Below are 27,982 nucleotides of genomic sequence, written 5' to 3' on the forward strand. Positions count from 1 at the left end.
TTAAAGCCACCTATAATGAAAGAATAGGTACAATGGGGACAGTGTGGCAAAAATAAAATCACTTCCCAAAGATTTTCAGTCAGAAAGCTGAAAAATCATTTTTCCTACCTTTTGTGTATTTGCCTGCCAGAGAATTCTGTTCTGCCTTCCACCTCACAGATGTGCTCCAGATCCACAGAAAAGTTGGTCCATAGGAGAAAAATGGCAATTGAATTTTATGTATTTGCTTTCTTTGTTTTGATAGAAATAGTTCCCTGCTCCTTGTCTGCATATCTCATGACTCCTGCCTTCCCAAATACATAGGTTCACATTCTCAATATGAAATCTTATAAACTACATATTTTACAGCAGCCACCTCAGCAGAGAAGTGCTCCTGACATCTCTTTCACCATCGATGCGAATAAGCAGCAAAGGCAGCTGATTGCTGAGCTAGAAAACAAGAACAGGTGAGACTTTGTAGACGTGCTGGCTTGTTTGATCAATGTGCGCATTCCTTAATAAACTATGGTCGTGCTTTAAAGTTTCAGGGCTTTACACCCTGTATGCCTACTCAAGGGAAGACACCTACACTCAGTGATGCTCATTTCCAAAAAGCTGGTCTTTAGATCTTTAGAACTTCAGAAGCTCCATGAGAAAACGGCGTGTGCATGCATGTGTATAGTTCTGAGATGTCAATGCAATTAATGTTGCCCCTCTAGACGGTCTCACTTCCCTTTTTCTGAGATACTTAATTTTGTTCAAGAGCTTCTAGTACAGGAGGACCCTCCTGGGTACTAGGTAGAAGGCGTCTCTACCACCCAGAAACAGGTAGGAGGCTCACCAGAGAGGCCCCCCTGGAAGGACCCTGAGCTAAAGAGGCGTCTGGAGAGACACCACCATCACCCAGTTACTCTCCAAACATCCAAAGATCTCCACCTGCAGCCCATCAGCAGGTTCTTCCTCTATTCAACACGGATTGACTCACAGTCTACCTCCACAGCATACACCCCAAAAATTGTCCAGCTCATCTCCACCATCACCCAGTTCAGCCTGTCCTTTTCAAAAACATCAATCTTATGTTATTCCAGGTCTAAACCCTCTAATGTGTTCCCATCACACTTCAGTTAAATCCTACTCCTCTAACCATCACCTGCAAGGTCCTACCTGACCTGATTCCCTCCTGCCATTCCAGCCTCAGCTCACCTTGCTCAGCACACTCCCACCTCCCATGTGTTCCTCCTGTCTACAGCCTTTAAACTAGTCATTCCCTCAGCCTAGAAAGCTCTTCCTCCGGGTCTCTGTGCAGATGGCTCCTTCTCATCACTGAGGTCTCAGCTCAAATATCATCTCCTAAAAGACCACCTGTCTGATCCTACCTAATCGCCCCTAGCCCAGAAACTAGTCTCAATTACATCCCCCTGTGTGTGTGTTGGGGGCAGGGGGTTGTCACTTATCACTATCTGAAATAACCATGTGTGTTTGTTTCTTCGTTTATTTTCTGTCTTCCCGGACTGAAACGGAAGTTCTTTGAGAACAGAGGCCATGGCTAAATGGTCCCTGGAGCCCAGAACCAGGCCTGGCAATTGTAGAAGCTCAGTAGATATACATTGAGTGAGAAAACGATGAATAGCTGAGTTAAGTCTCAAACTTGGTGCTGAGGAAACCCAACATGGAACAACTTGTACTAGGTTGGTGCAAACGTAATTGTGGTTTTTGCCATTATTTTTAATTACTATTAATGGCAAAAAACGCAATTACATTTGCACCAACCTAACACATTCTAGTAATATATTTCTTGAAACAGCACCAAAACATTTCCATGCTTAACCCCATTCTTAAACATTGATGTGACATTTGAGGTCAAACTGGAGGAGTAAAGGAGGAGGTTGTGATAATTATTTCATGCCTGTAAAATTTGACCTGAGAATTTGGAGATAAATGATCAAAGTATTCTTTAAAGTTCTCAAGAAAGAATAAAAAGGAGGGTGCAAACTCTGGTTGGCACTTTTTCATATGTTTTTCTAGTAAGGAGAGCTTTTGGCTTAGTTGTCTTGAGACCTGGCTGTCATCATTAGGAAACCACAAATTAGGATAGAAATAGCTTCATAAATGTGACACCATGACTCCATCGCCTTTGAAACTACTGCTCTACTCTGACCCCCAGGGAGATGTGCTCACATCAGAGCTGGAATAAAAAAATTTAAAAATAAAATTAAAAAAAGTTTGTCACATGTGATCCCTCTCAATGTAGCAGATAATAGGAGGAAAGAATTAAGAAGGGAAAGAGCAGATGCATAGTGAAGAATTATAAAAAAAAAATAGCCATACAAATTGGAATTTGTTCTGGATACTCACAAGTCTGTAAAATTACCTATTCTATTTTATGTATCATTTATTATATCTACTATGTGCAAGTAGTTGTGCCAAGTCAGAAAAAAGCATTGAGAGTGGGAGCCAAGTCTTCAAATGAGCAAAGGCACTTAAAAAAGGTAGGAGAAACAACCCAAAAAAAGGAAAAGGGTAGTTGGGGGATGCAAGTAAAAGTGGGGACAGGCAGGCATTGGAGAAAGTGTATGAGCTGAGCTAGCAGGCAGAGGGCTCGAAGCAAACAATGTAAAAGAACCATTGGACTTTGTGGTTCGTGGAATGCTTGCGTGAGTATTGATGACACTGATGACAATGGAGAGTAGGAGAATGGAGGGGCCGTCCTCAAATGTACTGATACTTTACACCAATTCAGGCACTGGAAAGATCATGGCAAGAAAAAGAAGCAAAATAAGCCAGTTTTAAATTATTGACAGTTAGACTTAATCCAAAGTTTCAGCTTTTTTGGAACAAAATATTACGGTTGATAACCTCAGCAAATGTCAGAAATGGAATGTAAAGCAGTTTTGTTTTATTTTGGGTTTTATTTTTTTCAGTCCACAAAGTCAACCAATAATATATGGTGGAAAGGTTTATTTAAAATGACTCAGAATTAACAGATGTCAGTAAGTCAGTGAGTGTCCCATAATAAAGGCAACAGAAAGAGCTAAAGAAGAAAGGAGGAAAGGAGTGATAAAAACAATCATTTTATCTGCTGTTGGAAGGCTATGCCAGCTTGAGGCCTTAATGAACTACGCCAGAGTTGAGGCCATTTTCTGAAGAAGGACCTAACTTTCTATGTAGTCCGTTCATTCGGACTTTCTACCAGACATCATTCCATAATCCCTTCTCCATCCCTTAGTCCCTTTTCTCTAAGACATATTATGATTGCTAACAAGCATGGAGCCATCCAATGGGGAAGGGATCACAGCTGGGATTAATAACATATGCTCACAGGTTCCAGGTGGCAGCAGTAAGAAACCTGGTTTTTTGTTTTGAGGGGTTGAAGCGAGAATAAGGACAACTTTAAAATACATTTAAAGTACATGTGTACAAATATAGTTTCATTTCATCCTCAGAACAACTATTTAAGGTAGGCAGGGTGACTATTATCATCCCCATTCTACAGATGAAAATTTAAATCTGAGGTGTTATTTCTACTCTTTTTCCCCAACATGACCCACTTCACCATCATTGTGGTCTAGGTTGTGTAGGGCAAACTTCATGGGGAAGGTGAGTTTTTAGGACATTTCAGGACAGTGAAATTTTGCAGTGAAAGTTGGGAGATAGAATTAAAGGTAAAAATACACATAGACTTTGAGAAAAGCAACAAGACACTTGCCAGGCTAGCACTGAGGAATCAAAGAATAAAATGAAAACATCAGTATATGAGGCTTGTATACCAGACCAAAGAATTTTAATTCTATCCTGTTATGATGGACAGCAGTGGTCAGGCAAGTGACAGAATGTCCGCATGTTTATGGCAAAATAATCAGCTCACTAAATATGCAGGTTGCATTTACAAGGGATTGACTAGAAGCTGGTGGGAAGTGATGAGGAACTATGTTAGATAGATGGTTCCAGAAATAAAAATAAAGGAACCCAAAAAGGAGATGATTAGACAAAAGGCAAAATAGTGCTGAAATGTTAATTTACAAGATTCTATTACTCATTTCTGAACTTTCCATTAGGGATTCCAGATTTTCCAACAACGACCTTCACACAACTCAGATTTTACTAGCAATCCTCTTTTCTTTCACTCTCTTGTTCTTTTCTTCCTCCTATCCATCTGTCCCAATATAAAGAGAAGGGATAAAACATCAAGGTCAAAAGGGACTTTGGGGAATATCAAAAGGAGGTCAACCCTGACCAGAGTTTCCACAAGCTGCAGCATCACACCTCCATCCCTTCTTAGAAAGAAAAGACTAACAGAAATTCATAAGCCCGCGAATATTTTATCTTGGTTGCAGTGTTAATTAACCTACTCTTCCACTTCTTCAGAGCACTTTGTTTTCCCTTCCAATACTCTGCTTCCACTCGGGCATGGGGGTAACACACTTGAGGGGAAAGCGGGACTTCTTTTGAGGAAATACCCCAGAGATATCTGCCTCCATGTGGTTCTGTCTATTTCTGATTCCAGAATCAGCATGAAGCACCATGAAGGCCCCAACAACCCTGGCCATGCCTTAATATCACTCTTGCTGCTTGTTTCCTGGACGTTTTTGGATCGCACTCTCTAAATGCATGTCTTTAAGGACTAGAGAGGAAAAAAGACAGGAGTGAGAAGAGATGGCGGAAAGAGAGATTCATTCTGTCCCTGAGTTCTTTTGTGGGTTCCAGAGCTCCCCAACCCATCTCTGATGAGCAGCAAGTACATCCTGAGCTCATCTCTCTGAACCAGCAGCCTGGCTCTCTAGACATCCCAGGGCCAAAAGCTCCTTTAGGTAATACTACTGCAACCATGGAAACCCACCCAGGGAACTCATGTCTCTAAGGTGACAACTCAATAATCAGATCTGTGAGTTTAAGGGGAAGATAGAGTTCCTCATTTCATTTAATGACTCTGTCTACCCTAGGTAACACACAGACATTTCAGTAATGATCTTTAGAAGGTAATGGTTCCTTATAGCACCTTTGGTGGAGCCAGTCAGGGTTAGTATTAGGAGTACCAGGAATCTCCAAATTATATTGTATAGGTCACAGCCTGTCTTGGCTAGACCTAGCAAAGCAAGTACCAGAAGACTGAGGCAGGCTGATATATGTGGGGTTTGGGGCTAGCCAGCCTGGATTCACATCACCTCTACCACCTACTTGTTATCGAACTTGGGGAAATCTTTTAACTGGTCTGTGCCTGGATTCTCTCATTTATTAAACAGAGATAATAATGGTACCTATATATAATAGAACTGTTATAGAATGAAATAAAATAACATTAAAGAAGTCAGCAGAGTTCCCAGGTACAGACTAACTACTCGATGCATGTTACATATCTCTTCTTTATTTTTTCTTACCAGAGCTGTTGCTCTCTTTTCCTTCCTTGGACCAAATGGCTCTGTTGTGTTTCTGTCTTTAGAATGAACAAGGAGAATAGCAGGAGTCATAGAATATCAGGGTGTTAGCCCTGGAGGAAATCTTGGAAATCCCACTGCACTGATTTTCAGGCTGAGCTTTATGGTATCCTGAGGGCTCTGCAGGGGCACCTGGGAGGGCACAGCAGGGCCCAGCAACACAGGGACTTGTCCTCATTTCTTTAACCCCAGCAGCACCCGACCCCTTAAACTATCTGACATGTTGGGTATCCATGGCATATTTCTTTTAAAGAAAGGATTCCCCGATGGAATCACAAAGAGGAGAAAAAAAAAAAAGACTGAAAACCACTGAATTACAGTTCCATCTTCTCACCACACCCACGAAATGTATAATGGCTCACTAATCATTAGCCTCCTGATTCTGGGGGCTTTGCGAAGCAGGCAGTTTTAAATCAGCCCTCCAAAATGGAAAGCCACTTCCTTGTACACCAAGTTCACCTTCCATTCGCAGTGCTTTGCTCCGTCTTACTGGCTTCTATGCATTTTGTTGAGTAGGAAACTGACACCCCCAGCTCCCAAGAATACATGACTTATAACCCTGCTTAATGGCTTCTGACTCACTTAGGGATAATTTGCCTTGCCAGGTCACGTATCCTTTATGGCTAGCCTAATGCTCACCAAATGCAGGGAAGCCCAGGATCTGACATCAATAGTTGACTGACACATCTCACCCCCGACAGAGGTCACACCAATAGCACTGTATGTCACAGACTCAATTACTGTGAATCTTTTTAAAAGCACTTTCCTTCTAAGGTGGACTTCCCTGAGATCCATTGTTAAGGCTGAGAGGTTTAAGAAAAAAAAAAAGAGAAAGAATTTTGTCTAACTGGAGTTTTGTCAGATAAATTCAATGAGAAGTCCCTTCTTGCTGAGAGAATGGGGTTACTTAGTTTTGTGAAATGAGCCCCATTTATCCTTATTTTCCCTTCAGGCTCCTCTTACTTGGTAGCTGCAGGTACTTTATGGTGTCAGAGTGTGATCGTAAATAACAGGAAGTTGCATTTTTGTCTCTTAAGCAGCATGCTCTTCAAAGTTGGACACATTACCTTACTTGCTAGTAGTAATGCATTACATTACTTGCTAGAGAGATGACTGGACCCTGGTGATTTAACTCAACAACATGCTGCAGAAGCTTCTAGGTTTGGATGTACTGGAAATGAAGCCAATCTTCCCGTCACCTACAGCACCCATCTAGCTATAGTCAAAGCCTCTTAAATACACTGGAATCTGTTGGTTAGGGAAGGTCGGTTCTGCTCCTAAACATGGGATGATCCCTTCTCTCTTTGTTCTGGTGGCCTTGATATGCTCCGATGTTAGTTTCCTGAAAGCTAACTAACCTTGGTTTCTCACCTTCCTCCTCTCTCCCAAGAGAAATCTTACAGGAGATCCAGAGACTTCGGCTAGAGCATGAACAAGCTTCTCAGCCCACGCCAGAGAAGGCACAGCAAAACCCCACCCTGCTGGCAGAACTCCGGCTCCTCAGGTAGGAGAGAGCACCCATGTCATCTCAGGGAATATATATGCGTGAGATCTTTGAGAAGGTCTAGCAGTGTCTAGCCAGAAAACAGTCCTCAGCTACCTTAGCTGCTGACATTTGTTTTTTTCATAGCACACAAGTAATTGCTGATATTTGGGGGATTTAGAGAGAAGCTGTTTATATTTTGTTCTTTCATTTGGTACAGGGAAAAGCAGTGTGTTTCTGTTTTTGTTTTTGAGACAGAGTTTCGCTCTTGTTGCCCAGGCTGGAGTGCAATGGCACTATCTCAGCTCACTGCAACCTCTGCCTTCCAGGTACAAGCAATTCTCCTGTCTCAGCCTCCCAAGAGCTAAGATTACAGGCATGCGCCACCACACCTGGCTAATTTTTTTGTATTTAGTAGAGACAGGGTTTCACCATATTAGTCAGACTGGTCGCAAACTCCTGACCTCAGGTGATCCACCTGCCTTGGCCTCCCAAAGTGCTGAGATTACAGGCATGCGCCACCACACCCGGCCAGCAGTGTTCTTTACATCAAAAACAACATGTCTCACTAGGAACAATTTAAACATAGCTCTTTTTTTGAAATAATCAGTTAAATAAACATCACAGGTTTTTAAATTTAAAAATTTACCCCTAACTCATAAAAGGAGTCTGATTTTCTCTAAGTCTTGGTCTCTAATATCTTTCTTTATATTCAGATCTTTAAAAATAGGCATCACACCTTCTTGTACTATAAAGGAACATAAAAGCCTAGTCTTGTTTAGTCTGTCATCATAAAATACTTGAGTTAGAAGGGACTGTAGAAGTCATCTTGTTACCAGTGAAGGGTCTTGACCACGAAGTTGTCCAGGGTCTTGGCATTTTGAATAAAGAATTGGACAAAATGCACAAACAAAGCAACAAAAGAATGAAGCAAAGAAAGCACAGATTTATTGAAACGAAAGTACACTCTACAGAGTAGGAGCCAGCTCCCATAAGCAGTTCAAGAGCCCTAGTTACAGAGTTTTCTGGGGTTTAAATACCCTATGGAGGTTTCCCATTAGTTATTTGGGTACACCCTGTGTAAATGAGGACTTGGCCCAGGACCACTCTGATTGCTTGCAGGAGGCGACCAATCAGAGGCTGAAGTGAAGTTACAAAGTGACATCCTATGCAAACATTTGATTGGTTGCAGGAGGGGACCAATCAGAAGTACTTTCCATTATTCATCTGCCTCACCATACAAAGGGAGTAGCCTCGGATCCTTTTGTTACTTGGGTGTGGAAAGGCAAGGTTTTCCTTTCCATTCAGTTCTAGGAAGTCAGTACAAATCGGCCTTAGTTTCGCTGCCTCCAGTCCCTATTCTCCTGCCTCAATCAGATTCTGCCACTGCATTTCAGTGCACTTCTCAGAGTCAGAAGCTAGGGAGTAGCAGGCCTTGGAAAAGAAATGTGGTTTCTCCTACTACTCCCATGCTGCAAAATGAAAGTCTTGCTGTGGGCTCCATTTCAGACTAGCTTCTTACCATGCCTTGAATAAGGCTGGTTTTCCAGTGTATTTATGTGGCAAACAACACAAAAATAAATTCAAAGACATTCTGTCGTATAAATATCATACTGATCTTTCACAAGGCACCTGTAGTTGGGAAGTATTACATTCTTTTCTTTTTGTTTTTTGTTTGTTTGTTTGAGATGGAGTCTCACTCTGTCACCCAGGCTGGAGTGCAGTGGCACGATCTTGGCTCACTGCAACCTCCGCCCCTCCAGGTTAAAGCAATTCTCTGCCTCAGCCTCCGGAGTAGCTGGGATTACAGGCGCGTGCCACCACGCCCGGCTAATTTTTTGTATTTTTTTTTTTTTCTTTTAGTAGAGACGGGGTTTCACCATCTTGGCCAGGCTAGTCTTGAACTCCTGACCTCGTGATCCACCTGCCTCGGCCTCCCAAAGTGCTGGAATTACAGGCATGAGCCACCGCACCCAGCCCATTCTTTTCATCTTTCAGTTTGGGTGCCAACTATGTTCCAGGTATATCTATAACTCTGAGTCATACTTTTTATAGTAAGTACAGATGCCTCTTTGCAGAAACCCTTGTCAGAATTAGTCCTGTTTTCTTCCTCCATACAAAAAGACGAAATGAAGCAAGTTCTTTATGACTGTGTTTGGATTTTACCAAGTTCCTGTTGATTGCATGGATGTTTCCGGAGGCTCTATCTTTGCTCTGCTCTTCAGACACTTTAACACCTGAGCACGGCAGAGCTTTGTTTTTCGTTAATGCATACTTTCATTTTTGTCTTAAAACCACAATGAAGTTTCTCAACGATCGTGTTTCCCTTTCCCTTTTCACTTTCGCCACAAGAAAACTGAAAGCTGAGTCACAGCCAGAAGTGACAATGAATAGGAATGATAGGCATTTCTATGTGCTAATCTGACGCTTTGCTGCATACTAACTCTACATACACTGTCCCGTATAATTGCTGTAACAAACCTAGGAGATAGGCAGTATTATTCTACTCCTTTAATGGATAAGGAAACTGAGATTCACAGAAGTCACACAGAAGTTGCAGATATCATACCTTTCACTTAGTGTATATATTTATGTATTTATATATGATTTATAACGAGAAATTTTTTCTTAGAAAAAAATTTGTATAATTGTGTGTAATTTATGTATATATTTCCTAAGAAAAAAATTATCTTGTATAACCATGATACCATCTTCAATTCGGGAAAGTTAATGTTGATATATCGTATTTAATATAAACCCATATTAAAATTTTGACAATTGTTCTAACACTGTTCTAAAAGTAGCTTTTAACGGCCGGGCGCGGTGGCTCATACCTGTAATCTCAGCACTTTGGGAGTGCGAGGCGGGCGGATCACGAGGTCAGGAGATCAAGACCATCCTGGCTAACACAGTGAAACCCCGTCTCTACTAAAAATACAAAAATATTAGCCGAGCGTGGTGGCGGGCACCTGTAGTCCCAGCTGCTCCAGAGGCTGAGACAGGAGAATGGCGTGAACCCGGGAGGCGGAGCTTGCAGTGAGCCGAGATCGCGCCACTGCACTCCAGCCTGGGCGACTGAGCGAGACTCCGTCTCAAAAAAAAAAAAAAAAAAGAAAGTAGGTTTTAACACACATATACATTAGAAATAATCTGACAGAATATCAGAATAAAGGCACTTCTTTAGAGATGAATACATGTAGTGCTAGGAAAGGAAAATCACTATTTAGTCTTGTTTTCTCATTCTCCTTGGAAGGTGGAGGTTACACCACAGATTTGTTATTATACCTACATTTGGAAAACGCTGGTGGAAACTTAGAGAAGATTGAATGAAGACACTCTTAAATTAATTTTTAATTGAATTCGATGTCATATGTTTAAGAGATTACTACTGTAAGATAAATGTACAATTAGATTTTTTTAGTGTTGACTAATTCTAAATTAATTTGCCATTACTCTTAATGGCAAAAACCGCAGTTACTTTTGCACCAACCTAATAATACCAGTTAACGTTCTCTGATAGTTTTTAAATGCTTCTCTTAGTGTTTCTCACCTACAGTTTCAGAAGGTTGCTTTAACCCTCTTCCCAAAGTGCTTCTGTGGCCAAAGGGCCAAAATTACAGAACAGTATCAAGAAGAGAACTGGAAAGAAATCAGAAACATTATCTACTCTTGTACCAAAGACTACTGTGGATGTACCTGGAACACCATACACAGACAAGGTCAAAAAAAAAAAAAAAAAGAAAGAGAAAGAGAAAGAACACCTCCTGAATTTGTCACTGAGGAATATTCTTGAATGGGGCAAGACTTTTGAAATTAGAATGCTTCAACCCAGGAAGACAAAGACTAAAATAAGATACCATTAAAGCATATAAAATTATGATGTTTCTCATCCTCTGGATTCAGAAAAGAAGCAATTTTAAAGGAAATTGAAAGAAAGATTGCTTCAAGAGTAAGCAGTCCTTACTCTTGTAAGGATTGCTTGTAAGTGGCAATAATAGTTAAAAATATAAATTTAAAAATTTATATTTTATAGTTAAAAAGTTAAAAATAGAAATTTATTCAAAAAGAATTGTGAAATATTTATAAATTTTAAATTCATAATTCATTATAGAAGAAGCCTATAAGAAAGTGAATTAGAAATGTCCTCCACTGCTTTGGGAGGCTGAGGCAGGAGGAGCTCTTGTAGCCAGGAGTTCAAGACAAGCCTGGGCAACATAGTGAGAAACCATCTCTTAAAAAAAAAAAAAAAAAGATTAGTCAGGCATGGTGGCACATGCCTGTAGTATCAGCTACTCATGAGGCTGATGGCGGAGGACTGCTTGAACCCAGGAGACTGAGGTTACAATCAGCTATGATTATGCCACTGCACTCCAGCGTAGGCAACAGAGTGAGACCTTGTCTCTAAAAAAAATAGAAAAAAATAGAAATGTATCATTTATATCACTAACCTGTCCTCCCACAAAATATCTTTCAATTGAGTGAGTCATTGACCTAGCTCACTGTGACATTTTTATATCATCAGTTTTTTGTTGCAGAGTTCTTGTCATAGTTTCATTTAATATGCTATCATTGAGACTAGCCATATCCATTTATGCATTAATATGTACATGTTTAAAGTTTCCATGCAGTTTTAGTATGTAAGTATGAATATTTCAAACTCAAACAAATCTTTGGGGCAATGGGAAAATTATATGTATTACTTATTCAGCAATAATCATTCAGTAATGGATTTGGAATTTATTTGGAAAGTATACGTATACTTCAGAATTGTGAACCATTAACATTCCTCATCATACTGTTTCATTTCTTTCCCCCTTTAAAGATCTTTTTGGTACCTCTTAGTGTCAACATAAATGATCGAGTATAGATTGTCCTTAGTTGTTTTCATTCTTGCTGACAGTTTAATAAAAGGTCTGTAAAACAAAACAAAATTAAGCATGAACCTTATATATCATCTTCACTTGTTGAACAAGTATGTAGAAATGGCTTTATTTTGACTTCACTTTATGAAACCAAACTCAAACCCAAAAATTTAAATGGATTGTATCTACGTGCTGTGAATATCTCACCTCTGAGAGACACCTCAATGGGTGCTGAAGATTTCAAATGTACTTTTCTAAATCATATTTCCAAATACTAAGGTAATCAATATTTTCTGTGAATTTGCAAAAGGGTTCTTAGATTTGGAGAATCTGGAAGATTTGCCTTTTTCAGTGACAATTTGGTTTTTGTTTGTTTCAAGGGACCCCATAGCACATCACAGGGCCCACTACATAGTAAGCATTCAGAAAATATTTCATTCAATGGTTGATTAATTCAGGGTAGAAAGGTCTGAAGGAAACAAAATGTCTAAAAGGACTTTAATTCTGATGTAGTATGACTGCTAACAAAAGAAACACTTCCAGCTGTAATTGTTTATTCATTTGACAACAGTTCCCTGACTGGTAACCGTGTCAAAGACCCAGAGATGCCCTTTTTCTGATAGTCCACAAGTCCCTCAAGAATGGAAATGTGATTAGCTCAGAGAGTTGCATGCCGCTTCTGATGTCAGCTGCTTCTTTCTTAGACAGCGCAAAGATGAGCTGGAACAGAGAATGTCTGCTCTCCAGGAGAGCCGGAGAGAGCTAATGGTCCAGTTGGAGGGTCTCATGAAGCTACTAAAGGTAAGACCTGTCAAATAAATTTTTCCTAAGCTTATTTTCCATGTCATCGGTGAAAATTTTTGCACATAATGTGCAATGGTTTTTCCAGTTGCTGTATGTGATTTCCCTCAACATGTTGTTTCAAGCTCAGATGTAAAACAATTTCTTAGACCAGTGTAGTAGTAGCTGTCAGTAATAGAACACATTCTTATCCATTTCCTGAAACCAGACTGCTGAGGGCCTTCATGGGGCAACTTCTTCTTGGCTTATTTCCAGTTTCTTTATGTCTGCAAGTAATAAAACTGGATTTATTTAGAAATATTTTATATTTAGTAGCTTTCAGCAATTCTGATTAAGAGGAGTGACTGTTAATATCAGTAAAATATTCTATTCCATTAGTATGCTTTATCAGTAGGTCACATGATTTCTAGTGAACTCAGACACAAACTCTAAGAGAGAATATCTCATTACTCTTCTGTAAGTAAAATGTTTAATAAGATGATTTATAGAAGTCTTCTGGAGAGTGCTGTAATCTGTTTTTCTCATTGGGAAGTGGCATTCTTCTTTTAGTAAAGCCTTATTCCCTTCTTTAGTATATATTAAATTGCATTTCAAGTCAAAAGCAGGCAAATTATGGCCACATGTCTACAGTCAGCCCATGTGATCAGTGCCACATGATCATCCTGCCTGATATAAACAAGCAAGAAGCAGTATGGATTGGAACTGTGACACGCCAAAGGCAGGAAGTGAAACTTCTGGTAGGAGAATGGTAAAGGGAAGACCCTGGGGCAGCTCATTTGCAAGAGAGGGTCTCCCAACTTTCAGTCCATGGATGTCCCACGGTCCCAACACACCAACATTTGTTGTTTTTATTCTGTCTGTCCTTTTTTCTCTCTTTTTTTTTGTCTGTCCTTTCTTTCTCTCTTTTTTTTTTGTCTACCTTTCTCTTTTTTCTTCCCTTTTTCTTCATTTTTTGTTTCTTTCTTGATTGCCCCCTTTCCTTCGTTTTATTTTTTGAAAGCTACTTTGTCCCAGCCACTGTTCTTGTAAACTTTCTTTTGTTTTCCTTACTCTATTTTATTCCTTTTCCCTCCATCAGTGTCCTCTTTGACAATTGGTATTGGGAATACTTTATCTTTACTCAACAAAATTGACTTTTCAGTAATTAGATATGTACAGTGTAGAATTCAATTCTTGTTGATCTATCTTGGGCAAGACAAAACTAGATAGTTCATAACCTGCTGCTGTTTCTGGCCTGTTAATCTCATTTGATAACCCAAAAATAAACTCTTTCTGCTTCCCTTTCCAAATATACCAAATGAAAAGGACTGAACCTATCTTTCCCCTCAGTGAATGAAAGGAAGCTTTGAAAACTGCCCCCTATGTTTCTATTGCTTCTGTCACCATTAGCTATGACTCTTTCCCTATGGGATAGAAGTCTATTCACCACCAGCCATGTTGGTATCAACCTAGCCTAACAGAGTACCGCCTTTTATCGAGATGTACACATACGAGGACAGAGAGGTGGATTGTGTTGAAAAATGGTTGTACATGCAGAGAAAAGAGATGGGCCTGTAGTCTCAAATAACCAAGTAGACTTGGAGTGATAGTCACTGAGGTGGCAGAGGCCAGGGCCTGCCATCAGAGGTGTGTTGATGTTTCCCCATCTTGCGTTCCTTCACACTGTGTACATGCTCTTATTGGAACCCTGGGTAATCTAACTGTTATTGATTCAATCTTTCTGTAGGAAGAAGAACTGAAGCAGGGAGTAAGTTATGTCCCCTACTGCAGGTCTTAACTAACAGTGGAGGGGCCTGCCGACCTGCGGTTTTCTCATTGCTTTTGCTCTAATGTATGTTCATGCTTCAGTTTGGAAAGAGAAAAAAGTCATACTAATTTGCTTCTTTTTCAATGTAGTGCTTGAATTGAGATATATAAATTTAGCATTTTTTATAACTATCACTACTATCCGCATCAAAAGAAGAACTATGACATCTTTTAGAAAAGGGAACGAATTGTCATTTATTGGAAACATTTTAGATCCCCAGAGGTATAAGTTTCAAACCAGTCTTAGCTTTTCAAGTTGTTGATCAGACCCTTCTCTTAATAGAGAGACACCACAGTCACTAGAGATACACTGAGGTTCATGTCATCCCAAAACCCACAGCACTCAGAAGCTAACCTCTACACCCCCTCACGCTGTGAGTATTCAGTTCGGTTTCATTTTACTGAAAACCTGTGAAACCTCTTTTTATAAAAATCAGGCAATTAAATCCCTTTTCATCACACAATTATTGAGCCTTGTTCCCCATGGCTCACCAAAATATGCTCAATTTTGTGAGAGACTGTACTCCATAACTGACTATTCACTTCCCATCTTTTTGGCTCTTCCCCAAAGCAGAATCCTTACTGTTGGTTGACAATAATCTCTTTTTAAAAAGTAACTCTCAGCTTTTTCCTTAGCACCAGAGCCTTTCGGCTCCGGGAGACGAGAGGGTCATTACATACTTTTTTTTTTTTTTTTTTTCTGGAAATAGGGGCATTGTGACTTTATAGCCTAAACTGGAGCTGTCTGAACCTGTGGTCAGGCTCAAGAGCCAGCAGGGGGAGCAGCATACTCAAAAAAAAAAAATCAAATTAAATTAAATAGAAGCAAAATAAAAGCAGCTTTAATTTCAAGTGCATGTACCACGCTATGTATGACAATATATCCCACTCACTAGCATTATTTAAAAGTTTCACATTATTTCCATGGATCAATTAGAACCACAACCTGTCCAATTTCAACGTATCTTTTATTTCTTCTGTATGCTCTTTTCTATTATTCATTATGTGTGTTTGTGTGTAACAAAGAATGTTTGGAAAATGCTGGACACATTTTTACCCTTCATTCCCATGGTCTGTAAAAAAGGAAAGTGTAAAATCAATCTGTAATGTCAGACAATAAAGATAATGTATTACATTATTTTGTATTTTGTGAAAAAAATTACTTTACTAAATTAAAGTCAAATTTTAACAGAAGACAGTCCCCCTGGGTGAAGGACACATAACACATACAGCCTGTATAATTGCCCATGAATGCATACATGGGGTATTGCTATTGTATTTCCAATACACTTAGATCATGGTAAAGAAAAATGCCTTCTTCATGATACTTCTCTGCAAATGGCTTCTTTCCTTTCCTGTCTCTTATTTAGCATGTGCATAGAAAAAGGAGATAAGGTTCAATTACAACCTCCCTCCTCCTAGCAGAGAGAGAGGGCAATCATCCTGTCGTCATCAGCCTTGCTTTAGCCATTTCCCTTGGGGATACTTTCCAGGCCATTTCCCAGGCAGCAGGATCTTGAAAGGCTCCTATGGACCAGGAAGTTCGTAAACAGATGGATGCACAGAGCCAAACTGTGGCAGTGCCCCCAAGGTGGCACCACTGCCCCCTCACCTTCCAGCTCCTCTCCACCAAGCCCCTCAGCAGCTTTGCATCTCAGGGGGCCAACAGCGGGTACTGCGGTGTCGGTACCCAAGGACCAGGGCCCACATCACCCAGATGTCAGCAATACATCATCTGGGTAGTGGCAGAGTTTGCCTATTTCACTTATTTATCTTTTTGCTTTTATACACAAGCCTCTTTTCAAAAAGGACCTGAGGCAGCTTACAACAAAAGATATAAACAGTGACTTCATAAAATTGAAATAGAAAAATCAAAAACTAAAGAAAAGAAAATGTGAATATGCTAATCTTAAGGGACAAGGATGTTACTCTGCATGTTTTGGCAATGAAGCAAAAAAAAAAAAAGAAAATATCGGTGGTTTTATCAGTACAGAAATACCACTTCTCAGGGGAACAAAATTTCTGTTGGCATAAAATATGAAAGAAAGTCTTCACTGGGAGCTTTATAGGAGTACTGGACGATAAAAAAGGAAAAAAAGCAGTCATAGATTTCATGTGGCTGTTTCTTATACTGACCTCAGTCAAAATTAAAAGCAGAACCTTATCAATCCCAGCCCTATAGAGGCGGTTCTGCAAGGAAATAAACAAATGCTGTCCAAATATAGACTTCTCATGGTAAAACATGATCTAAGGAGAGAATTTAGAGGTTTTAGACTGGCATCTGCTTCTAAATTCTGTTTTTATTTATGAGTGTTTCTCCCCTTTGGGGACATTGTCTTTGTAAAACCAAACTTAGAACACCCCCACACAATAAATTGTGCTGGATTTAATAACCTCTACTTGCTTTATCATAAGTCTGTGTGGTTCAATGTAGTGTTTTATTATACTGGCATATATAATTTCTACTTACATTGTTTCTTGTTAGAGGTAATGCATGAATTTATGCCTCTCGAGGAGAGAACATGAATTAAAAAAAATAGTGCCTGTAATGTGATGATTATGATATCACAAGCAATAAATTTTTTTTTACAAAACTTGAATTGAAGTCATCCTACCCTCTTTCTTCTTTGTGTACCTTTAAGATTTATTGAAGGAACCATAAAAAGAACACTCATAAAACGTTTAATAATGAAGGCAGCTGGGGCATAATTGCACGGTGGCTCACACCTGTAATCCCAGCGCTTTGGGAGGCCGAGGCAGGCAGATCACGAGGTCAGGAGATCGAGACCATCCCGGCTAACACGGTGAAACCCTGTCTCTACTAAAAATACAAAAAATTAGCCGGGCGTGGTGGCAGGTGCCTGTAGTCCCAGCTACTCGGGAGGCTGAGGCAGGAGAATGGCATGAACCCGGGAGGCGGAGCTTGCAGTGAGCCGAGATCGTGCCACTGCACTCCAGCCTGGGTGACACAGCGAGACTCCGTCTCAAAAAAAAAGGGATAAAATTAAGCTTATGTTAATTTGCAGGACTTTTTTTCAGACTTACAATAAGGATCCATTTTTTTAAACTACATTTTAAACTTTGGGATCGAATTGTTTCTTATTTGGGAAGATAATGTCTATACATTGGTATTAAGTAATACAATTGTTCTAACTTGGTGGGGGAAAAAAGTCAAGCATCATTCCAAATTCCATCTCCTACCCTTATTCTCTTCTCTGTTTATAACTGGATGGTCCAATTAAGTCAGGAAATTGTAGTCATCAGGTTTCTACTTATTCCAAACACTTTATGGAATACTAGCAGGCCAGCAATAACCTGCTTGGGCCTCACCTTCCTGGCTTTTCCTAGCTCATCCTCTCTGGTGGGTATTCTATGCAGGCATGAACCAGTCAAAAGCGAGGGCGAGGGATAATTCGCCTCAGAAATGATCAACTGCAATATAAAGATGATCGTCTAGTGTTCGAAAACATACCCTCCCAGACTCTTCTTTTTAAAATTAAGTATTGATTATTATAATTAATTGTAAGTAAGTAAATATTATTTCTCTGCTTAAAAACCTAGGAAGATGACTCTCTGGTTCACAATAAAGTCTACCCTGGAGGTCCCGAGACCTGCCCATCTCCCTCTTCTAGCCTCATTTCTCTCTACACCCAGCAGCCAGCCTGACACCAGAGCCACAATGGCCTTCCCATCCTCTCCACAATACGGCTCAGATTTCCCATGCCTTGCTCCTGCTGTTCCAAGGCCCAGGTTGCTCTGCTCTTCTCTTCTCCCCACACTTTCTCATTTCTGCCTGGAAATCTTCACTGTTAAAACCCAAGTCAAATGATGCCTCCTGCCTGAACAGTCGGAATTAATCACCTCTCATGTACCCCCACAACACTCTATACACAATGACCACTTTAAAAGGCCTGATTATAAAAATTATCATCAGTGTGATGATAGCCAGTGAATTTATATTGGAAGAAAGGATAAAAACAGGGCTGAATGCTGCTAAACACTGCTTTGCTGCACCTTCCCAGGCTGCTAGGTGCAGCCAGGCATGACCAGACTGCATTCTCAGCCAAACTGAGAGGCAGACTCTTCAGGTCTAGCGGGGAGGGGGACATATAATTCTCTGCTGTTTCACCAGGGTGTCCTGATTCAACAATTAGACATTTGCTCCTTTCCTTGAAGCATCCCTCATTTCTGGTGGTGAATAGAAACCAAAACACTTCCTGGAAAATATCAGAAAATGTATAAATATTGTCAGACTTTTAAAAAAAAAGGATACAACAGCAAGTTGAGTAGACTTGGAGGATGGTGCATAGAAATTAATTTTTCATTTATTCTCCAGGAAGTGAGCTATTTTAAATTTGCCAAGTGTGATATATGTTTTCCTTCTTCCATAAATCAACTCTCTCCTTGGGAATTTTAGATCTATATATTGATCTGCATGGACCATTATCCCTTAAGTCTTTGCTCCATTAATCATTGAGTAATTTCCAGGAAAGGATATTCACAGAGATTATTCACTCTAACTCTTCTACAGTTGTTAGCAGACAACCATGCCTCATGACCAGGCTGGAGGCCACCATCCCACCGAGGCCACTTCCTGTGAAAATGAAACTCAGTGACATCACCACTGATCTGCCCCAGTGCCAAGAGGCCACTGCCTTTTCCTAGTGTTCCTACAAGAACAGAACAGAAAGGAAGGCCAAAGATGGCATTCCTCACAGTGGGTAGGCACTAGGAAGATGCTGTGCATCAAACTGGACAGTGTCCTGACATGGAGAGATGGGGCCGTGATCACCCAGGGTGTCAGTGTCCTACCCCCAAAAGTCTGGGTAAAGGCTGGATGTGACATGGGAGTTGCCAGTTGTGGGAAAGACGCAACTGATTATTCTCTTCAGCACAGGATCTTCCACCTAAATTCTTCACATAATCAAACTGCACGAAATTGCACCAATTAGAGATTCCTTTGGGAAATGGTGGCTATTCATCATTCACACATTGGTGTAATTTAGATTCAGTCAACTGTTTTTCCCTTAACACACAACGAGAGTCAATGATTTTCTTCTTAATGCAGAACCACTAATGGGAGTTTTGAAAAAGAATGCCCACAGAAAGGAGTAGGAAAAGTTGCCTTTGAGACCAGGAACTGAGCAGGGAGAGGTTGGGTGAGGCATGCCTCAGACCCACAGGAATTAGCAGAAGAGCCCAGTGCACTAGGAGATGGGGAGAGGCTTACAGAAAAGGAGGTGGAAGGGCCAGACATATGAGTCTTCCTACAAATGCTGCCTACAGGGAGGAGCCCCCAGCACCCTGGAGAACCTGGTATAAGAGGTATAAGCAAGGCTGGTGTGCACTACAGCCCTAGAACAGACATTAAAGTAGTGAAATATGGTCCATAGCCCCATATCTCAAATCACTAGATCCAGATATGTTCCAGAATTTGGCATTTATCTGATTTTGAAAAGCAATATGATGCAGATATCGTATCAGTTGCCTCACATCCATTAAGACCAAATTCATTATGGAATGACCAGTGTTTGTCAGAGCTTTTTTGGCTTTCAGAATTGCAAATGAGAGACTGTAGGCCTGTACTTCTGTACCAATTGATAAACAGTCCAAAGGCCCTCCCACCACCCTGAGCACCCATACATCTTTTCCATGATCCAGCAACTAAAAGGTATTGCCTGGCCCAGTAGCAGGAAGCCCTAGGACGCTGCTCCAGCACCACAAGGTGGTCGTACTGGGTCTGTGCCCTGTGTCTTTTCCCTCTTCAGGCTGCTGAACCTTTCTATAGTAGTGAAGCATAGATGGAAGCGTATGATGGCTGGTCACAGTGCCCGCAGTCCTTAGAATCAGCATGGCAAAGCCCTGAGCTTGGAGTCTAAAGACTGGGGATCAATTTTATCTCTGCCATTCTCTTGCTCAGAAACCTTGGGTAATCCAGTTATCTCCTCTTAGCCTCAGTTTGCTAATATATAAAGTGGGCATAATAATACTTCATACGGTTATTCAGAGGATTACATGAAGTATTAGGGGTTAAAGTGCTTTATGGACTGCAAATTGCTATTCAAATATAGGATATTACCACTTGTACCACTGTACTAGGAAAATGAAACAAAACAGTGTATGTAAAAGTGGTTTATACATTGAATTACATACAAAAGTGGAGTTATATTATTATTGTGAACTTCCCACCATGGAAGACAATCTGGGTTCCCAGGGATGAGAAGGTAACCCACACTGATAGCCAAGAGAATCCTACTTCTTAATAACCACTCTGTCCATCTTCCGTTCTCTAGTCGCCACTCCCGGCTGTGATTGGTCTCTTGATAAAGAGGACAGAGACAAAAGGCTCAGGAGCCTTGCTAAGGCCTCTGCCTTAAAAAGGGTGTACAGGAGGAATTGCCAAAGTAGGAAGAGCTCAGGGCACCTGACCAGCATCTGTCTCCATTGAGGGACTTTTTGCCAGCCATGGCCATCAAGGCTCCCACAGCCCAGGGCACTCAGAGCCCCTGGGCTCAGCCCCAGCCCTGCCCCTCTGACTCTGTCTCCAGATAAAGCAATTATTTTCACCTCTCTGAGCACTGGGCTCCACAACTTCACATTTAGAGTAAGAATGCATACTTCCCAGGGTCATGGAGAGAAATCAGTGAGAGTGTATGTGAAAACCCTTTGAACATCATAAGGCACAACGCAAATGTGAAATTATTTATTATTGGCATGGGAAGGTCAAGGACGCAGTGGTAGCTCAGAAGCAGAAGGTTTCAAGGTAATGGGGCTGAGCTGCCAGAGTTTGCTGGGGAAAACTAGACCCCTCCTTGAGCAGGCCAAGGGAAGCAGGCTGCAAAAACATCACAACCGGGCAAAGTTCTCTTCCTTGGGCCTGGACAGACCATTACAAGGTACTGTTAAGAGTGAAAGAATGGGACCCTCAGCCCATTGGGCACCCTATGGGTTATTTTCTGTGCTCTGTTCTGTTTTGCTTCATTTTTAATTCTGGGTTTTTCTCAGTTTATGGCTTTAACAATTATGCGTGATGCTGAGCCCTGGAGAGCTAACAGCATGGCATTTTTCAGGATTGATGTGGTGTGTTTTAACCACAAGCCACTGAGCCCAAAGCAAATATCTAAATGGAATATTCCAGAGCATTGATCTGGTGGTATACATCTAGGAGTTTGAATGGGTTAATGATGACTCTCTGGGCCTTGCTGGAGAAGAATTCTCACTCTAGCAACCACAGCAAACAGACTGGGATGGAATTGATGTGAACACCTAATCTGTTGTGCATGCACTCAAGGGTCTCCTTGCATTTTCTTACTCATGTGGCTGACTTCTTTTGTCAACTAATTATTAAAACAGGGAGAATATTTCCAAGGCACCTCATTTAGAGACAAATCCTTAAGATTCAAGATGTGACAGTCTCAGAATAGTTTCATGCCAAAAACTGTAGTGCAAAGATAAGTTCCTTCAGTTGTTTTCTACTTTTTTCTTTACTTGTCTTTAAATCCTACTATTCTTATTGTCCTGCTAGAATACTGCTTTTTCAAAGGAGAAGAGAAGGACATTTCCTGCAGGAAATAATACCAAAAAATTAGAAAAAAAGGTTTCTTCTTCTTCTTCCCCATTGGAATCCCTGAGTTACTAATTTGACAAAATCAGCTTTTACTATAAAATAGGGATAAAACAATTTACACTTCATTTGATTCTTAATTTGAGACTTAATATGCACAATATTGTATGACATGATTTAAACTCTTATCCTCTAAAGATAATGCTAGTACAGTCAGGTTGAAAATTCAGAAAGCATCCATTGCAAATAGTCTTCTAGTTTGTATTTTAAACTTTCTCCTTAATGTCTTCTTACTCCTCGGAAACCTTCCTTCAAGGAGAACGTATCCACACCTTGTAATTATCTGCATTTAACAGGACCTTCATTTTATGGGCACATGTCTCATATACTGTAGAGCAATGCTGTACTAATATTTTTAGCTTTCAATATTTAACCCAAACTTCAGATTACATACAATAAGGTCCTAAATTATCTGCACCTGCAAATTAGCTTTAGGATTACCAACACAATTACCTAGGATTTCCTCCTGCTTTGAAATTTCATTGTCACTGTTTTCAACAATCAACTGAGGCATTGGGGATGACATATGACATTTTCTTGGGAAAGCAAATTAATGACCTGCATTGTCTCTCCAGACTCAGGGGGCAGGCTCTCCCCGCTCCTCCCCCAGCCACACCATCAGCAGGCCAATTCCCATGCCCATCCGGTCAGCATCAGCCTGCTCCACCCCGACTCACACGCCGCAGGACTCCCTCACAGGGGTAGGGGGAGACGTACAAGAGGCATTTGCACAAAGTAAGTGGCTTTATTTTTTGTTGTGGTCTGCTTTTATGTGGCAAATAGGTCACTAAGGTCTATTGAGTGGTCAAGAGTTGTCAGAACCACATGTGACTATTGAAGGGTCTTTCATGGCTGGTGTCAGAGCCTGGCCTGCCAGCCATTTTGGGAACTCCCTACACCGATTTGTTCTCACTTCACCATTTTACCTTCCTTTGGCTTTTGTTGCCCTGCCTTATTTTTTAGTAAGTCTTTGTTCATCAAAAGACAGGAAATCTTTTCACCAATACCCCCAGAAAACTTCATAAATGTAATCTATTTTTTTTAATTCTTAGATATTTTCTTATCTCATATTGTCTTTTCTTTGTATTAAAGTCAAGACTGAGATAAGTAATCACAGCTCTTTAGCAATGAGGTAACCAAGAAGGACATTTAGTCATTTCACAGATTCCCTGTTCTGATGCCCCAAAGAGTTGAATCATTGCCTCTGTAAGGTAGGGCTACAGGGTTAAGCCTCTGCAGTTAGAGGAGTACAAAGAGGGATGGGGATGCCAGCCAGCACTTTCCCATGACAGGGAGAGTAATTTTATTAATTTAGAAATATTTTTAACACTTTTTAAAACCTCTTCTTACTGTCACTTTTTAAATTTATAGAGAATAATAATAAAAAAATCATTCTGTAGACCTTCACCGGCAGCTTTCATTCCCAGAAGTAACCACTATTAACAGTTTGATCCTTCCCAAAGTTTTGCTTATGTGTAAATAGATATGTTTAAGGATGTGATTATAGACACATACTCTTTTTTTCACACAAATAGGATCATGCATTGCATTTTGGGGTCTGCAATTTGCATTTTCTTTAAATTAGCAATATATCATTAACATTCTTCAAAGTCTTCACATAGAGATCTAAGGAAAAGAGAGACATGTTTGAATATGGGTTTTAAGGCAAAAGAGATCATAAACAAAGTTAAAAGACAGAAAACAGTCTTGAGGAAACTATTTCCAGCATATGTGTCAATCAAGTTTCATAATTTCAGTTATACAAAAATCATGTAGAGATCAGAAAGAAAAGACACCACCAAAACAAAAACAGGTGAAATATACGAATAGACAGAAGAACAAAGAGAAATTGCCAATAAATATATGAAAAGATGTTCAACCTCTAATTACAGAAATATAAATTTTAATAAGTATCACTTTTTGCCTAGAAGATTAAAAAAAATGTTTTGAAACATCATAATATCCAGGGATAGCAAAAGTGCAAGGAAAAAGGTACTCTCGTCCATGTAGAGGGGTGATAAAATCTTAACACAATTTGATGAGAGAGAATGATGGACTCTCTACTCTCTTATGAGGGAAAAGGAAGGATCTATATTAGAACTTTTTCTTCTAGGCACTGAATATAACTCAAGAGTTTTTAAAAATGTAATTCACAAAATAACTTTTATTTTAATTTTTAGAAAGAAAATATCCCTTCTCTTAATCATATTTTAAAGAAATGTACTATATTTTAAATCAATTTGTGATTTCCATTATAATTAATGTTTTTACTTAACTACTCTGATTTTTTTAATTTAAATATATTTATTATTTTATTTAGTTAGTATTACTTTCTGAAAAATGACAGAATGAAATTCCATTAACCCTTAGTATGCTTGAAACAAAATAATAATCTTTCTCTGCCGTAAAGAAACATAGTCTAAGTTCCAATTTATAGTACCAGACATGCATCTGCCCATGTCTTGGCAGAAGAAACAAGAATCCTCACCCCTTTCTCACGCTCTGGGGGCATTCAGTGCATGTGGGTTTCCCATTCCCAAGTGGTACTTACACTGGCAGGAAGAGCTCCGGGAGCCCTGATAGGAGACAGCGCATGTCCTAGTAGAGACCAGAATCTAAAGGGCTCAGCCACCAGGTAAGGGCAAGAACAATAACAGCAGCTAGGAAGGTGCAGCTCTCCTGGAAAACCTGATTTTTCATCTGTGTGGATTATTCTTAAGAAGGGTGACCACACTCACTGATTTACCTGGGACCATCCCAGTTTTGCCAGGTCAGCCAGTCTTCTTCATACTGCTCTCTTTCACCTTCAAAATTGTCCCCATTTGGACAAATAATATATGAAACTCCATCATTAGCCATGTCTTCTTGCTGCAGGACCCACTGCCCTAAGCAGTGTTTTGTTGTTGTTGTTGTTCTTGTTTCAGGAAATGAACTAAAGCACTTCTGAAAAGGAGAAGTCTTAGAAGTTTTCTTGCTTTAGTTTATTAATGGGAAGGATAAATAAACAACATAAAAATTTAGGATAGAAGGAAGCTTTGGTTTTTTAAATTATTTCTTCTTCCCTGAAGGTTCAAGAAGAAATTTAAGGAATGACTTGCTAGTGGCTGCGGATTCCATCACTAACACTATGTCCTCTCTTGTGAAAGAGCTGAATTCTGGTGAGTTCTGATTCCCTCTCATTTGTCTGCTCATCATGGAGGGGTCCATAAGTGCTAGGGGTCTCTCTTAGAGATCTGCTTATTGTCTAATATCAAAAGATTCTTTAAAGCTCTATGTGATATTTTGTTGGTCTATTCAGATTTGAGGGGTTTTGTTTGTTTGTTTGTTTTTGGTTTTTTGGGACAGGGTGTCTCTGTGTTGCCCGGCTCAAGTACAGTGGCACCATCATAGCTCACTGGTATGTCAAACACTTGGGCTCAAGTGATCCCCCTACCTCAGCCTCCCTAGTAGCTGAGACTACAGGCACATGCCAGCACGCCTGGCTAATTTTTTGTTGTTGTTGTTTTCATAGAGACAGAGTCTTTGCTATGTTGCCTAGGGTGGTCTCAAACTCCTGGCCTCAAGTGATCCTCCTGCCTCGGCCTCCCAAAGTGTGTGAGCCACTATGCCTGGCCTATTCAGATTTTTAAAGTAATGTTTATATTTTGCTTATTAAAAGACTATTAATACATACTCAATGTAGAAAGTTTGAAAAAGGCAGAGAAGAACAACGAAAAATATTCAAACTGACCTATAATTCTGGAATCCAAAGACAGCCACTGTTAACATCTATGGTGAAAAATAAATGTTTTATTTATCTTTTTTTGAGATGGGGTCTTGCCTTTTTTCCCCAGGCTGGTCTTGAACTCCTGGGCTCAAACAGTCTTCCTGCTTCAGCCTCCCGAAGTGCTGGGATTCCCAGCCCTTATCTATTTAGGTTTCATTAATTTGGAATGCCTGATCATTTAAATTTGAATTTCAAATTGAAATTTACCTTTGCAATGTCTCTGAAGATAGATCTGCCCAGAAATAAATAGCATAAAATTTAAGGAGACTTTTTATCATTTTAATACTACAAAGAGTGTTCAAAACTTTAGCAGTATGAATATGCAAATAAGTATCTTACCAGTCACTAATACATCTCCATCTATTCCTTAAGGCCGACCTACCAAGAGATTTGTCTGGCAAGACTGTGGTCTTACAGCTGAGATTGCAACTATAAGAAATAAAACTTCAGTTTTAAAAAAATCCTGGACTTAACTTTCTTAAAGCTTCTCAATTGAAAATTGTTGCTGCTAATTTAGATTAAGATTACCAAACAGAATAAAATGATAGTAGTTAATACATCATGATTAATGGCAGGTACCCACTGCCCTAGCAAATGATGAGTACAAAGTTATTCTTGGTGTAGAAGTCTTAAGTACTGTTAGTTTATACTCATAATTCTTTAAAGTACTAAGTGATAGGGTTCACTTAATATTTTAAGTTCATATTTTAAGCATTTTAGGTGAATATTTTATGGTTAGGATTAGGTTTTAACTCATAGTTCTTAAATTAGTGTAATATTAAGCAAAAGTAACAATTTTAGTTAAGTCTCTTACAGAAGGGAAAAAGTAGAAGTCTTAAAGAGTTAAGTCAGTTACTAAGATGGCAAAAATTCCTCATAACATTTCTGAGATTTTAAAAATGCTGTATACCAAATGATTTTATAGTAATTCATGTCAATATCAATTCTTATTTTGCAACAATAAAAATGTATTTGATTAAAATATGATAACTGGTTAACATTTTATGCAGCACAGGTTGATTTGTGAAGCCTACTCCGTTATTTGCAGGTCATAAAAAAATCTAACGAGTCATTCTTTATTTCTTCAATTGTATCTGCTAGAGGTTGGGAGTGAAACAGAGAGTAATGTGGATTCTGAATTTGCACGGACTCAGTTTGAGGATCTTGTTCCCTCACCAACCTCTGAAAAGGCTTTTCTAGCGCAAATCCATGCCCGAAAACCTGGGTACATTCACAGTGGAGCTACCACAAGTACCATGCGTGGCGACATGTGAGTATCTTCCGCTTGGAGGCATTTTCTCAGTAACAAAACAATCTGTAGGAGACAATAAGAAAGTAAAAGCATAATTGTTTAGGGTTTTTTTAACCTTCAAAAGGGGTGACATAGTTTTCTGTTCTGCCAGAGATATAGAAGGGTGCTACATTTAAATTTGGCATTGTAATATTTCCCCTCTTACAATTTCCAGAGAGTTATCAATAACCTAAACCAACCAGTGCCTATCAAGAGCCTGCCTTGCCCAAGGCACATTGCTAGTGCTATACAAAATAGTATTAAAAAACTGCTGCCACCCTTTTAGGACTCACAGACTAGTTCAGGAGATAAATCATCCTATCTTCTGAACTTATTGTATTTGCACTTAGAGGATACCATGACATTGGAGAGGTCTCTGTCCAGAATTGGTGTAAACAACATCACATAAGTATTTGGAATTGAAATAAGTACATGCATAAAATCTCATTATAAAGAAATCCAGTTTGGTTGACTTGTTGAATTTGTATGAATCTGACCCTCCAAAGACTTATTTGCAAAAGTTTTCACCCAGTTCTGGAGCTTGTCAGAAACCAGCAGCATCAGTAACGTCCCCACTAGACTTTCTGTGACCCTGGATCAGCTCAAATTAGTCAACAGAGAAAACCAAAGCTGAGAAACAAAGGCAAAGCTGGGACAGAGCTGCAGAGCCCAACTTGGGAGAGAAAGGAGAAAAACAAAAGCAATGAAGAAAGTGGCCCATTAAATGACCATGGTTCATGGAGTTATGGGAAATGTGGGCAAAGGCTGACCCAAAAGCTGGGGGAGGGAGTTTCTGAATGCTAAAAATACTTCAGAAGGGTGATGTTGCTTAATATGAAAAGTACTTCAGACTAGTCTATACAAATAAACTGGCCATTTTAAAGACTCAGAGAAGAAACTAAACAGAGGCCTTTCTGGTGTTTGGCTCTCCATCCAAG

General features: G+C 39.8%; 1 protein-coding gene across 15 annotated transcripts in view; it reads left to right on the forward strand.

Annotated features, from left to right (window-relative positions):
- The window catches only part of DTNA (dystrobrevin alpha), a 394,389-nt gene that overhangs the window by 355,707 nt on the left and 10,700 nt on the right, over positions 1-27,982 (forward strand). For 10 of the 15 annotated variants that reach the window (XM_055368709.2, XM_055368711.2, XM_055368712.2 and 7 more), the window contains 6 exons: positions 349-446; positions 6,802-6,915; positions 12,461-12,557; positions 22,563-22,722; positions 25,056-25,145; positions 26,855-27,023. In XM_055368709.2, coding sequence (XP_055224684.1) covers positions 349-446; positions 6,802-6,915; positions 12,461-12,557; positions 22,563-22,722; positions 25,056-25,145; positions 26,855-27,023 — 728 coding nt within the window. Of the gene's footprint in view, positions 1-348; positions 447-6,801; positions 6,916-12,460; positions 12,558-14,283; positions 15,502-22,562; positions 22,723-25,055; positions 25,146-26,854; positions 27,024-27,982 lie in introns of those variants that run through there. The other 5 variants (XM_055368719.1, XM_055368721.1, XM_055368722.1 and 2 more) reach the window with 3 other exon arrangements.

The sequence above is a fragment of the Gorilla gorilla genome, chromosome 17 (genome assembly GCF_029281585.2).
Source record: "Gorilla gorilla gorilla isolate KB3781 chromosome 17, NHGRI_mGorGor1-v2.1_pri, whole genome shotgun sequence".
Lineage (NCBI taxonomy): Eukaryota > Metazoa > Chordata > Mammalia > Primates > Hominidae > Gorilla > Gorilla gorilla.